General features: G+C 43.3%; 1 protein-coding gene across 18 annotated transcripts in view; it reads right to left on the minus strand.

The window, feature by feature from the left end:
• Window positions 1-12,228, minus strand: part of Nckap5 (NCK associated protein 5) — a 934,454-nt gene that overhangs the window by 540,029 nt on the left and 382,197 nt on the right. For all 18 annotated transcript variants that reach the window (XM_076547254.1, XM_076547253.1, XM_076547264.1 and 15 more), the window contains one exon: window positions 2,883-2,946. In XM_076547254.1, the coding sequence (XP_076403369.1) occupies window positions 2,883-2,946 (64 nt within the window). The remainder of the gene's footprint in view (window positions 1-2,882; window positions 2,947-12,228) is intronic.

Genomic DNA, 12,228 nt, shown 5'->3' on the forward strand with positions numbered 1-12,228 from the left:
TCTACAGAACATGGCATTTAAAATATTTTTAAAAATTTAGGCTTTCTGGACAGTGAGACATGTCTGCTCTGGCAGCACTGATTTACTTCAGAGAAGAGGATGGGCATCAAAGACACTCCATATGGAGTTTATCTTCACCTTGGCAAAAATAGCCATTTGGACAAGAAACTGTTCTTGCCTAGACTGCTTGATCGACTGAACATGCAGGACCCATAAAAAGGTGACCACTGAACTTTGCTTGGTAAAATGGTCCTCCAGGTTCCTGCTTCACAGAGGAAACTGCCAGACATTCTAAAGAACACTGAGAAAAGTGACTGAGAGACTCTAGACCTATGGGCTAAAGACAGATGCCCCAACTTTACAGAGAAACTTTGGATGACTGTTCAGGCTGCCAACTGTCTCTGTCTACTCTCACAAGATTCCTAAAAGTTGTTTACATCCTTTTCCCATTTCTCAGGTAATAGTATATCCTTCTGATGTCTTTGATATAGTTAAAGACTAAATAGTTATAATTTCCTCAGTTATGATAAAAGATAAGTTAGATATAAAACCTTAGACTCACAAAAATAGTATACATAGGATATCTTCTTTAATTTTGCCAAATACAAATAGACTAGATATTATAAATAAACTAGATATTGTACTGTAATTCTTGCTTGATAATTGTTTTGTTATATGTAATTTTACTATGTAAAAGTTAAAAACTTCCTTTTTGAAAAAAAAGAAAAGGGGAAGGGCTGTGGATATCAATCTGTATAAATAAAATGCTGTTTGGCCAGTAGCCAGGCAGGAAGTGTAGGTGGGACAAGAAAAAAGAGAATTCTGGAAACAAGAAGGTTGAGTCAGGAGACGCTGCCAGCCGCCATGAGTACCAACATGTAAGATGCTGGTAAGCCACAAGCCACGTGGCAAAGTATAGATTAATAAAAATGGGTTAATTTAAGATAAAAGAACTAGATAACAAAAAGCCTGCCACGGCCATACAGTTTGTAAGCAACATAAGTCTCTGTGTGTTTACTCGGTTGGTCTGAGCAGCTGCGGAACTGGTGGGTGAGAGAGATTTGTCCTGACTGTGGGCCAGGCAAGACTGTAGAAAACTCTAGCGACAGCATGGTTCACATTGCACACATGTGTTCATCCCTGCTACTAACAGGGAACCTTTCTACATGAAGTTCAATGTCCTGCTTTAGATTGTGGATCACAGATGGGTCATGGTAAAAATCTTAATACAGTCTGGAATTTAATTAACAGTAATCCAACATTGCTCTCTCTGTAATGGTGATTACCCACAGTCATACCTAATGTTGATATTAGGGGGAATTGGATGAAAGGCTGCAGGTGCGTAATGTCTGTGTCGATCTAATGATATTCAAAAATGAAATCTTTATTACAAAAAGAAAAAAATCTCTTGGACTAGGGAGGAAGCTCACGTGGTTAGTGCTTGCTACGCAACCATGAGGACCTGAGTTTTACCCTGGAAACTACCTATAGAACCAGACAAGCTGGTGTGTGTTTATAACCCTGGTGCTCGGGAGGCTAGCTCCCTGGAGCTTCCTAGCCAGCAAGCCCAGCCTACCTGGTGAGCTGCAGACCAGTGAGAGACCCTGTCTCCAAACACAAGGTGAAGGTCCCCTGAGGAATGGCAGCAGGCTTGTTCTCTGCCCTCCAGAGCTGTCTACAACGTAGGGAGCAGAACAGTGGAGAAGGTGTAGCTCAACACTCCGACCTTGACATTTTTCCAACTTGTTTTCTTGTCATTTCTCAAAGATGCTTCTGCATGGCAGCCTCAAAGTCTTTGAACATCTGCAGAGTCTCTCTGTATTCTGCCTCCTACCACAACAAACCGTGTGATTTGCCTTCGCAAAGTATGCTAGCACGTTTCCAGTCCCCGGTGCCCTTCGGACACATTCAGTATCTAGCCTGTAGGCCAAGCCCATTGCACTGCTCATCAGGACCAGCGACTTCCACAAACCCCTTCCTCTGTTTGTTAGATGAACTGTCACTTAGCTCTCATGGAATCAAATGGAAGCAGCCTTCCGGGGGCTGCAAACAAAGATGCCACTTCCTTTTCACAGAGAACAGATTCTTCCACTGAAAATTCACACACCTGACCCTGTCTTGTCAGAAGAGGAGCAAAATAAGACTGGTGTTACATTTCCTTCTCAGAGATAGCAACAGCAGTTAATTCACACACAGACAGGCTCCTGGGGTACCCAGAGGGTCACCTCGGATGTTACAGTAGCACCTCAGCAGATACTTTGGCAAAGACAATGGTCTATGAAATGAAGTTCAGGTGGACCAAAAGAAAAAAAAAAACTGTATTGATTCTTTTGTAGCATTCAGAAGCACAAGGAAGCATCAGTTTTCCTAAGAAGTCAAGCTAGAATGTACAGGGTGAAATACCCTGTAGATACTGGGAAGGGAGAAAATAAAAAGGCAATTACATTAGGAAACACCCCGGGGTTCTTTCTGTAATTTGTTTTGTTTACTTTCGAATAACTGAGAGGGTTGAATTATATTGAATTGTCCTTATCTAAAAATCTAAATTTGTACATTTACAGACTTGGCACTGACAGATGGAAGCCTGGCCACCCAATCAAGACTCTTAAAACCCAGCCTTCCACCCTTTGAACACTAGAGTGTTATTTCAAATCTGGTCTCAGCGTCTGCCCATCTGTATGTGTCTGTCTGTCTGTGTCTCTCTCACCTTCCGTGGTAAAGCTAGCTAAATGGAAATAAACACATCGTTTCCCAAAGGTACAGCCATGGATTGGCTACAAGCAAATATTTGGCTTCGACACACTTTGCTGGGACAGAATGGTTCTAAAGCCAGAGCTCCCAGGACAGGAGACTCCCAGGAAGGGAGCCAAGCCAAGACTCACCATGGCCCCTTGGTTTGTCCTTTGGGCAACTTCTCTCTGCAGCCTGGCCACAGCCAACTTCTCCCTGGAGAGACAGAAACATGTGATTAGGTGACTATTCCCAGGGCTGGGACACCACCATGTGGCTGGGAACACTCTTTGGAAATCTCCAGAGCTGCCCTCTCTACTTACCTCCTTCTCTCAACCATATTTAATATTAAATATTTAAAGTGACTGGTCTTTATAGGGCCTCGTCTCTATCCGGCATCACAACATGGACTCTTTTGTTTTGGAGTTCATAAAGGAGGAATAAATATTGAATGCTAGGTTAAGCAGCGTTCCACTAGCCTCATTTGCATATATCCTTTGTCACTTACATTTCTGGGTGTATTTCATTAGTACTGATTTTGCTTATATATTTTTAATTGTTTGCTCTTTTCCCTCTATAATCAAGCTGGATTTTAAAAGGCAAACAAACCCTAACTCTACACCATTCCTGAGGAAATAGAAAATCATTGGCAAGCTTGCTGTGTATTATGAACTACATTGGACATTTTTCCCATTCTATGAACTTGTCAGTTCCTCATTCCATAGAGAAGGAAACTGAGGGTCCCAGAGGCTGAGGGAACAACTGAGTTCTGAGCTGGGTCATGATGGGATCAAGTGTTGGGTTACCTTAGATCAAAGTCCAAATTTAAAACTCTGCATTTTTTCAAGGACTAGGAAATTGTTTCAACAATATATTTAAAAATCAGATCATGAATCAGTAAGATTGCTGAGAAGGTGAAGGGGTTTGCTGGGAAAGCTCGAAGACCTGAGATCCATCTGAGATGGTGGAAAGAGAGAACCCAATCCTGAGAGCCAGCTTCTGACCTCCATGTAGATGTGTGCACACAATAAAGACCTGCTAAATTGGGTTTAGTAGTCGTACTTCATAATGTGATTCATTTCATATCCGTCATAACTAATCACACTTCCAATACATAGAATACCCACTGAAATGGGAAGAATGCTTGTGATGACACATGCATTTTGAACAGCTTTTCAGTTTTTTAAACAGTGAACAGTTACCATCAAGGTAAGGAGCAGCTCCTAGCCAGCACCAAGCCTCAGTTTTGGCGATAATTTCCCTTGAAATCCTTCCCCTGCTAGTGAGTGGATGTAGAGGGTGTGGCTCCATCCCCAGGTTGGTGACAGGATTTCTTGCCTCCAACGGCTGTGACACACCTGGCCACCCAAAACAAAGGAACCGAAGCCAACTTTCCAGGCTATAGAGGGACCCAGTCAATAAAGCGCATGCCTTGCAAGCATGAGGACCTGAATTAGAACCCCAGGACTTACATGAAAAGTTGGGTGTAGTGCTATGTGTCCCAGAAGCCATCAACTGTCAATAGCTGTATAGAATGCCCTCCCTCCAGCATGCTAGGATGTTAGCTGGCTTTTATCAGTCGTGTGCAGTTCTCCTATAGACAACCACAGCTGCTGTGAGTTTAGGAGTCCAACAGTCTGGTCATGTCCAAAGAAACCTTGTTTTGCCCTGTTCCTCCCTCGCCCCTGGCCTGACTATTACAATGTTCCCCCTCTTCTACAATGATCCCTGAGCCTCAAATGTGTATGTGTGTGTGTGTGTGTGTGTGTGTGTGTGTGTGTGTGTGTGTGCGTGTGTATGACAGACAGATGCAGATGTCCCACTGTGGCTCGGTACCCCACTGATTTTTTTTTTTTTTTTTTGGTTTTTCGAGACAGGGTTTCTTTCTCTGTGCAGCTTTTCGCCTTTCCTGGAACTCACTTGGTAGCCCAGGCTGGCCTTGAACTCACAGAGATCTGCCTGGCTCTGCCTCCCGAGTGCTGGGATTAAAGGCGTGCATCACCACCGCCCTGCTTCCCTGCCCCCCTCCCACACACACACACTGATTCTTATTCTCTGTGCTTTGTCCAATTTGAATTTCTGCACAGACCACCACATACTGTACCAGCTTCTCTGGTGAAGGCTGAGAGCTGCACCCATTTGAAAAAGGACCCAAACCAGGGAACCAGGAGCTGGTGCAGAGGGGTGGACCTGGGATAGCCAGGGGAGGAACTGGGGACTGAATACGATCAACTCCATTGAATACACACATGAAACACTCGAAGTATAAAAATGTTACTGGGGAAAAAAAGAAGCCTCTGAACAACAGCTACTAGGAATCTAATCCAGAACTAAGTCCCCCAGAAAGAGCCAATGTTGCCGGGCTGGAGAAATGGCTCAGGCGGTAAGGCACTTGCTGGACAAGCACAAGGCCCTGAGTTCAAATCTCTAGCTCTGATATACATATGTCTGTAATTCCAGCTCCACAGGAGGCAGAGACAGGAAGTTCCATGGGGCTTGCTGGCTGCTGTCTGAGATCCAGGTTGAATGACAGACCCTATTTCAAAGGATTAAGGCAGAGAATGATAGAACAGGGAAGGGACATCCTCTCCTGGCCTGGCACACACATGCGCAGGTACCAAATGTAAATAAGAACGTAAGAGAAAGAGTGTTGCATCAAAATAACCTATATGTTTGCCGGTACAGAGAAGCACTTTTATGTTAAAGCAAACGTTGCTCAGAATTAGATTAAGACACAATACATAGGCAAACATCAAATCCAGGAAAAAAAAGGGAAAGTTATTCCAGGCAGGCAATGTTAGAATTCAGATTCAGCCATGGATGGGGGTATTTTAATTAATGAATACATTAATTTAGAGTTTAATGAAAGATTAGAAGAAGCACCAAAAGATGAGTGCCACAGGAACACTAAAGCCCGATCTATCCACGGAAATAAAAATTGTCACTCCTACTACCAAGGAAGCGATGAAGCTGTGGAAGAGGTGTTGGCGTCTGTGGCACAGCCTCCACTTTTCTACACGTGAACACTTGTGGGATCGGGTGATACACTCAATCAAGATGTCACAACCAGCTCAGTCGCTTTCACCAAGAGTCTAGTGTGCCCTGGACATCCTGGCACGCCATGCCTTCCAACCTGTAGTTCCAAAAATGGCTGTGAAGTCGGAAACCAGCTTCTTTTTCATGCTAATTGAAGGTTCTTACAGTTTTGTGTAAAGAAATAAATAAATAAGCAAACAAAGAACGCTTGCCTTTCAAGCCTCCCACGGCAAATGTACAGTCGCGCTCCCATCTGAAGGGTTTAGCGCTCCTGCTGACAACAGACAACTGCGGTTTCACGACGACGCATCCCCATTTTGTTCAGCTGCAAAGTTGGGAGCTCATTATGAAGCGGGTACTGTGTTTATGATTACAATACCCATGCCTGGGGATATGTGATCAAAAGCCACAGATCCTTAGCTCCAGAACAGGGACAAAGCGCAGTATCAAAACCACGGCAAATCAGACGCAGCACTCAATCCACTTTCAATTCAACGGAACAGAATGTCTAACTCCCAGGAAGAAATAGATCCTCTCTCCTTATCCCATTTTGTATCCAAATGAAGATTGAGTTTCAGGTTGTTAAACTCCTTCAACACAACCCCTGGGGAGCTGGTTCAGTGGTTAAGAGTGCTTGCACTGCAAAGCATGGGCACCCGGATTCCAGTCTCTAACACCCATGTAAAAAGTCAGGCATGGCCACACACATGCCTGTTGTCACAGTGCTTTGGGGGACAGAGATAAGAGGATCGGTGGGGCCAGCTGGCCACCAGCCTAACTCTAAGTTCAGGGAGGGACCCTGTGTCAAGAGAATAAAGAGGACAGTGATAAGATAAGGGCACCCAACATCTTCCTCTGGTCCCAACCCAAGATAAAGAGGATGAACTCTCTTTTAATGTGAACTGTGGATCTTCAGAGTACTACTGGCCGATCTGCAAGAGAGCTCAGGCAAGAATGTCCCCCAACAAAATCACTGACATTTGCAAAATTCTGATAACACCTACACAGCTTCAGTGTTTATAAAACACTTCCCAAAGAGAAGCCATCCAGCTATGGGGGCTGTGTTCAGTGTGTGATGAGTGAAGAACATGGACTGGGTTTTTACAGGGCCTTCTGGTGCACCAGAACTGATCACAGAATTTTCTAGAAACAATTCGATGCTCATTAGCTTCTCTAAAAGGGATCCATGACTCCTACACATTCCAAGCAGGAAGAATGGAATCTGTCTTACCTTCTGCTATTCCCTGGGCAGATGGTGCCCTGGAGGCAAAGCAGAAAAGGCTCTAAAAAAGGTGTGAGCTACGGCTTCTACTTACTGTTAAGTCCTTTCAAACAGCTCCAGACCGTGGATGTACAGAACAGGGGATGTAGCCAAATGGGCCATAACATCTTACATCAAGCAAGCCACTACAGACTTGGTATTACAATGTTACTATGTCCCAATGTGTTACAGACTCTGTGCTTTGATGGAAACCTCAGATAACATGTACAAACTCTATTTCACTTTTCCAGAAAAATAGAAAAGGTAATAGCCATGTGTGCTTGTATATGTTTTAAAGAATAAAATTTAAAAATATTGAGGACCTTGCAGATCCAAAGCCAATTTCTTTTACTATGGCAAAGATACTGTGGTGTTAAAAATGTCCAGCAATATTCTCTCCTGCACATACAGATTCATGTTAGTTTGGGGTTTCAGTTTCAGTTTCTATATCCCAGGGTATTTAAAACTTCATAATGTGTGTGGAACCTAACATATATACCCCTGATGGTTAGCGTTATCAACTTGGCACAACCTAGAAACACCTAGGGAGAGTCTCAATAAGGGACTGTCTATAAGTGGGTTTGGTCTGCAGTCATGTATGTGGGGGATTGTCTTAAGTTAAGGATATAGGAAGACCCAGCCTACTGTGTGAGTGAAACCATTCCCTAGGCAAAGGCTCCTGAACTGTACAAGAGTGGGAAACTTGGGCTGAGTAGAAGCAAGTGGGTATGCATGCATGTTTTCCTCTGCTTCTGACTGCATATGTGATGGGACTTGCTCCCTTGAGATCCTGCCCTTGTGACTTCTCTGCAAGGATGGACGAAAATCTGGACTCGTAAGCCTAATAGACAGCCTTCTCCCTAAACGAGTTGTTGTCAGGTATTTTTGCACAGCAACAGAAATGAAACTAAGACAAGGTGCATCTTTCATTTACCTAGTATGGTCTTGCAACAGAAACTACATAATCTAATGACAAGTTAAAATTCTAGCTCACTCAGCAGACACTAATAGTATACTGTAGGCCTGGTATTAGTTATAGTATTAGGAAACACACACAAACAAGACCAGTCTAAATTCAGCATGTATGGGACATGCAACCAGAAAGAGCATGCCAGAGTACATCAGCATGTGCAACTGGAAAGCTATGTTGCACAGTGAATGGTAAGGGGTACAGGGTATGGCTCAGACAACAGAGTGCACACTCCACTTGGACAAGGCCCTGGGTTCTATCCACAGAGCCACATACAACAAACAGGGTGGGGTACATCTGCAATACCAACATTTCAGAGGTAAAGACAGAAAGGTCAATAGTTAAAGGTCACCTTTGGGGTACATGGCCAGTTGGGGATACTGAGACTCTGTCTCAAAAATCAATAAAGAAAAATTATAATTCTATTATAGGTTAATATATGCATATCACTATTAGATATAAGCAGAGATTTTTTTTTAAGGTTTATTTTTATCTGTATGTCCGTTTGTGGGTGTGTACAGGTGCATGTGGATGCTGACATAAGCCAGAGGGTGTCAGATCCCTTAGAGCTGGAGTAACAGGTTATTGTGAGTAACCCAGCAGAAGTGCTGGGAACTGAATTCAGGCTCTCTGCAAGAACAGTACAAGTTTTTAATCACTAAACCACCTCTCTAGCACCAATAATTAGAGATTAAAAAAAAATAAAATGAGTGGCACCGGTTTTTTTTGTTTGTTTGTTTGTTTTTTTGTTTTTTAATCTTTTAGCAAACAGTATTCACACTCGGCTAATAAAAACAAGAGTCCTGGACTCCCATCTTTGGTTCTGTGATGCTATGATGTCACAGGGGGCAGCCTCTGGCAAGCTACTTCTGTGAGAGAATAAGAACAAAACGGGGCACGCACGGTCACAGCATTGCTACATAAGGAGTTAGCCTCATATATGCTCAGAAAAAGCAAAGAGCCCTGAGGCTGCCTGAATACTGCTAACTCGCAGAAATGCTCATGAGTCAACATGGGATGCTTGAGCAGACAGGACAAGCGCCTTGTCTCCCACTAATCAAAAGCTTAAGTATGACCATTATTTTTTTTTTACCAAGTTCATAAATCAGCAATATACATTTATTTAAAACCAGATTTAAGCCTTATATATGCATCTGTGCTTTGTGTTCTTATGTATTTGAGTGTGTGTGAATGTGTGTGTGTTCTTGAACATTTGGAAACCAGAGGTCAACCTTAGATGCCACTCAAGATACCATATACCTTATTCTTCTATTTTTCTTTTTAATTAAAAATTGTTTCAGAATTTCATCCATGAGCACTCTATTTACAGTATTTCCATCCCTTTCTCCCCACCAACTCCCCCTGTGCCGCACACACTAGAAGGATCTGAGTTACTCCCCCAACAACACAGGCTATTCCTATAGCCCTAGACTGCCTCTCCTAACGCAAAGGTAAGGATTCCATTGCTGAAGACAACACTTTCTTCAGACTGAGGAATTTGAGGAATTGAGCTGGAACTGACTTGGAAGCCTCCTCTTTGAATACTAGCTCTCATAGTATCCTAAGAAGTGATGCAAGCTGCCCGGGGAGAAAAGTAATCACTAGTCTGTTGCAGCTGTAAAGCCTACAAAATTCAGCAATGACTCATCCAGCAAGTTATCATCGTGGTACCTTATTCTTTGAGGCGGTCTCTCACTGAATCCAAAGACTTACTGAGTAGGTTAGGCTGGCTGACCACCACTGAATCGGCCCACTAGGACTTGTGACTACAAGCACACAGTACCACACCTGGGTTTTTCTGATAGCTTCTAGAAACTGAAGGTCCTTGTGTATGCAAGGCAACATATAAGATGCTCACAGAGGCTGGAAAAATATCCCCAGACCTCTTCTTCTCAGCCATTTAAATGCCATTTTGTCTAAAACATAAAATATCAAAGAATATATATTTAGGTGAAATCAAACTCATTAGCACCAATATTTTCATACCCACCACTCACGTGAACACTGCCTCTCAAATAATGTGGGAAACAGGGGGCATCTCCAAGGATGCAATGCATTGGAGACCAATTAAACATGAGCCAAACAAAAGGACTTAATGGATTTTTACCAAGAAGACACTAAGGCTGGGGAAATGGCTTAGGTGGTAAAGTGCTTGCTAAGTAAGCATGAGGACCTAACCTTTATCCAAGAACCCACATACAGAGCTAGATATGGTGGTACGCATTTGCGAAACTTGTGCTGGGGACATGGAGTCAGGTGAATACCTGGGCCTTACTGTTCAGCTAGCCTAGTCTACTTGAAGAAATCCAAGTCAGTGAGAGAGCCTTTCTCAAAAACCAAAGTGGATCGTACCTGAGGAACAATACCTGAGGTTGATCTGTGACACACACACACACACACACACACACACACACACACACACACACACACACACAATCACCCCACCACCATCACTAATACTACTACCACAACCACTATCATCAAATTCCAAGTGCCAATGTATGCTGTAGTGTAGAAGCAAAATGCAAATCTGGTTCCCCACATGCACACATGCTCAGTCATGGGCTTTGTTTCAATCAACACTCCTTCCTAATTTTCCCCACAAAGATGCTGCCAAATGCCTGAAGGGAAATTAGATAAATGACTGTTTTCATCTGTGCCTGGAGGCAGGGTGTTATGCTCTAAAATCTTGGGGGGAAAGGTTCAATTCATCATCAGCCAGCCGCGTTTCTAGCAGAGAAGCCCTAAGAATAGGAGCCCGGTGGCGATCTGGTATGTGTGGAGAGAGAACAGGTTTGCTCTCCCGAGGAGTCCAAGGACCATTATCTCCACACACAGACATCCTGGGGAGTCACCTGCTGCAGAGGGCAGGACAATGCCAAGAGGCAGGCGCACCTGTCGCTTGGGCAGATGGGGAGACCAGTGGCGGCTTTCCCTGAGTCAGGGCTAAATTAATTAGCCTTTCCACAGTTCTTCATGTCATTATACACCTCTCCTGTTATGTAAGGAGAGAATGGATTTTAAACAAAATTTTATAAAGCACAACACAGACCAAAGAAACTCTACAGCTATTTTTTCCATTTCTTACTTTGCTAAATTCTTTAAAGTACCATAAATCACTCTTTCATTCCATGTTTGGAGACTCTGTGTACATTTGTGATATGGAAAAAGGAGTAAGTTGAGAGTGTGTTACAAATCTGTGGACTCTCACAATCATTGTGCACCAGACACGAGGCAACTCAACAAGTTGATTTCAAGATACTGATTTCAGAAGTAAACAAGAACTTAATGGCATTGTGTTTGCTGGTAAAGTTGCAGCCTCCATTCTTCCCAAATCAAGAGATGTTTCCTCCCAAGGAATTTTCTGTGTTGGAATACACAGATAAATAAAAATAACAAAAACAGGAATCTACAATGTAGTAGACTGCCTTTTAATAGCAACCAAATACAATTCTCCTTGAAGCTGGAGAGAGAGCTCATTTGGTACACAAGGACCTGAGCTTGATCTACAGAACCCACCTAAACAAAACTGGGTATGGGCACACACATTTACAAATCCCAGCCCTGGAGACACAGAGATGGGTGGATACTTGGAGCTCACTCACCAGCCAGCAAAGCCAACTCTGCAAGCTGCAAGCCAGTGACAGACCATTTCAAAAATAAAAGGACAAGGTGGATCGTGCCTGAGAAATGACAGCTGAGACTGTCCTCTAGCCTCCATGTGCATGTATGCGTATGCACACACACATACACACACACACACACACACACACACACACACACACACACACAAATCCTTCTGCCATCCATATATTCATTCTCAAGACTGCTCTTCCATTCTCATAAACTAAGATGCAAATGGCATCTATACATCCATTTATTAATTCATTTACCCAGCCTTCCACTGGACCATCTATGATATCACCACTCTCTGCTTATCTATTTCTCTTCCCTAATAGGCTGTGAGATTGCTGGAGGATTAGAACTACATGATTTGGAAGTGCAGGGCATAAGCACACCACTACAATGAATGAACGATTGCAGTTCAGAACAAAGGTGTTCTTCTAGGCACAAGACCGTATTACAAGCTACTACCTTCACCCATATTCAGTATCAGTCACTGGTTCCATGCAAAGAATGGCAACCAGTAGGTTTCTATACGCTTCGAGAGTAAAGTGCTTGCCCTGCAGTGTATATCCACAACAGCCATATAAAAGCTGTCTATAACCCT

This window comes from Peromyscus maniculatus, chromosome 11 (genome assembly GCF_049852395.1).
Source record: "Peromyscus maniculatus bairdii isolate BWxNUB_F1_BW_parent chromosome 11, HU_Pman_BW_mat_3.1, whole genome shotgun sequence".
Lineage (NCBI taxonomy): Eukaryota > Metazoa > Chordata > Mammalia > Rodentia > Cricetidae > Peromyscus > Peromyscus maniculatus.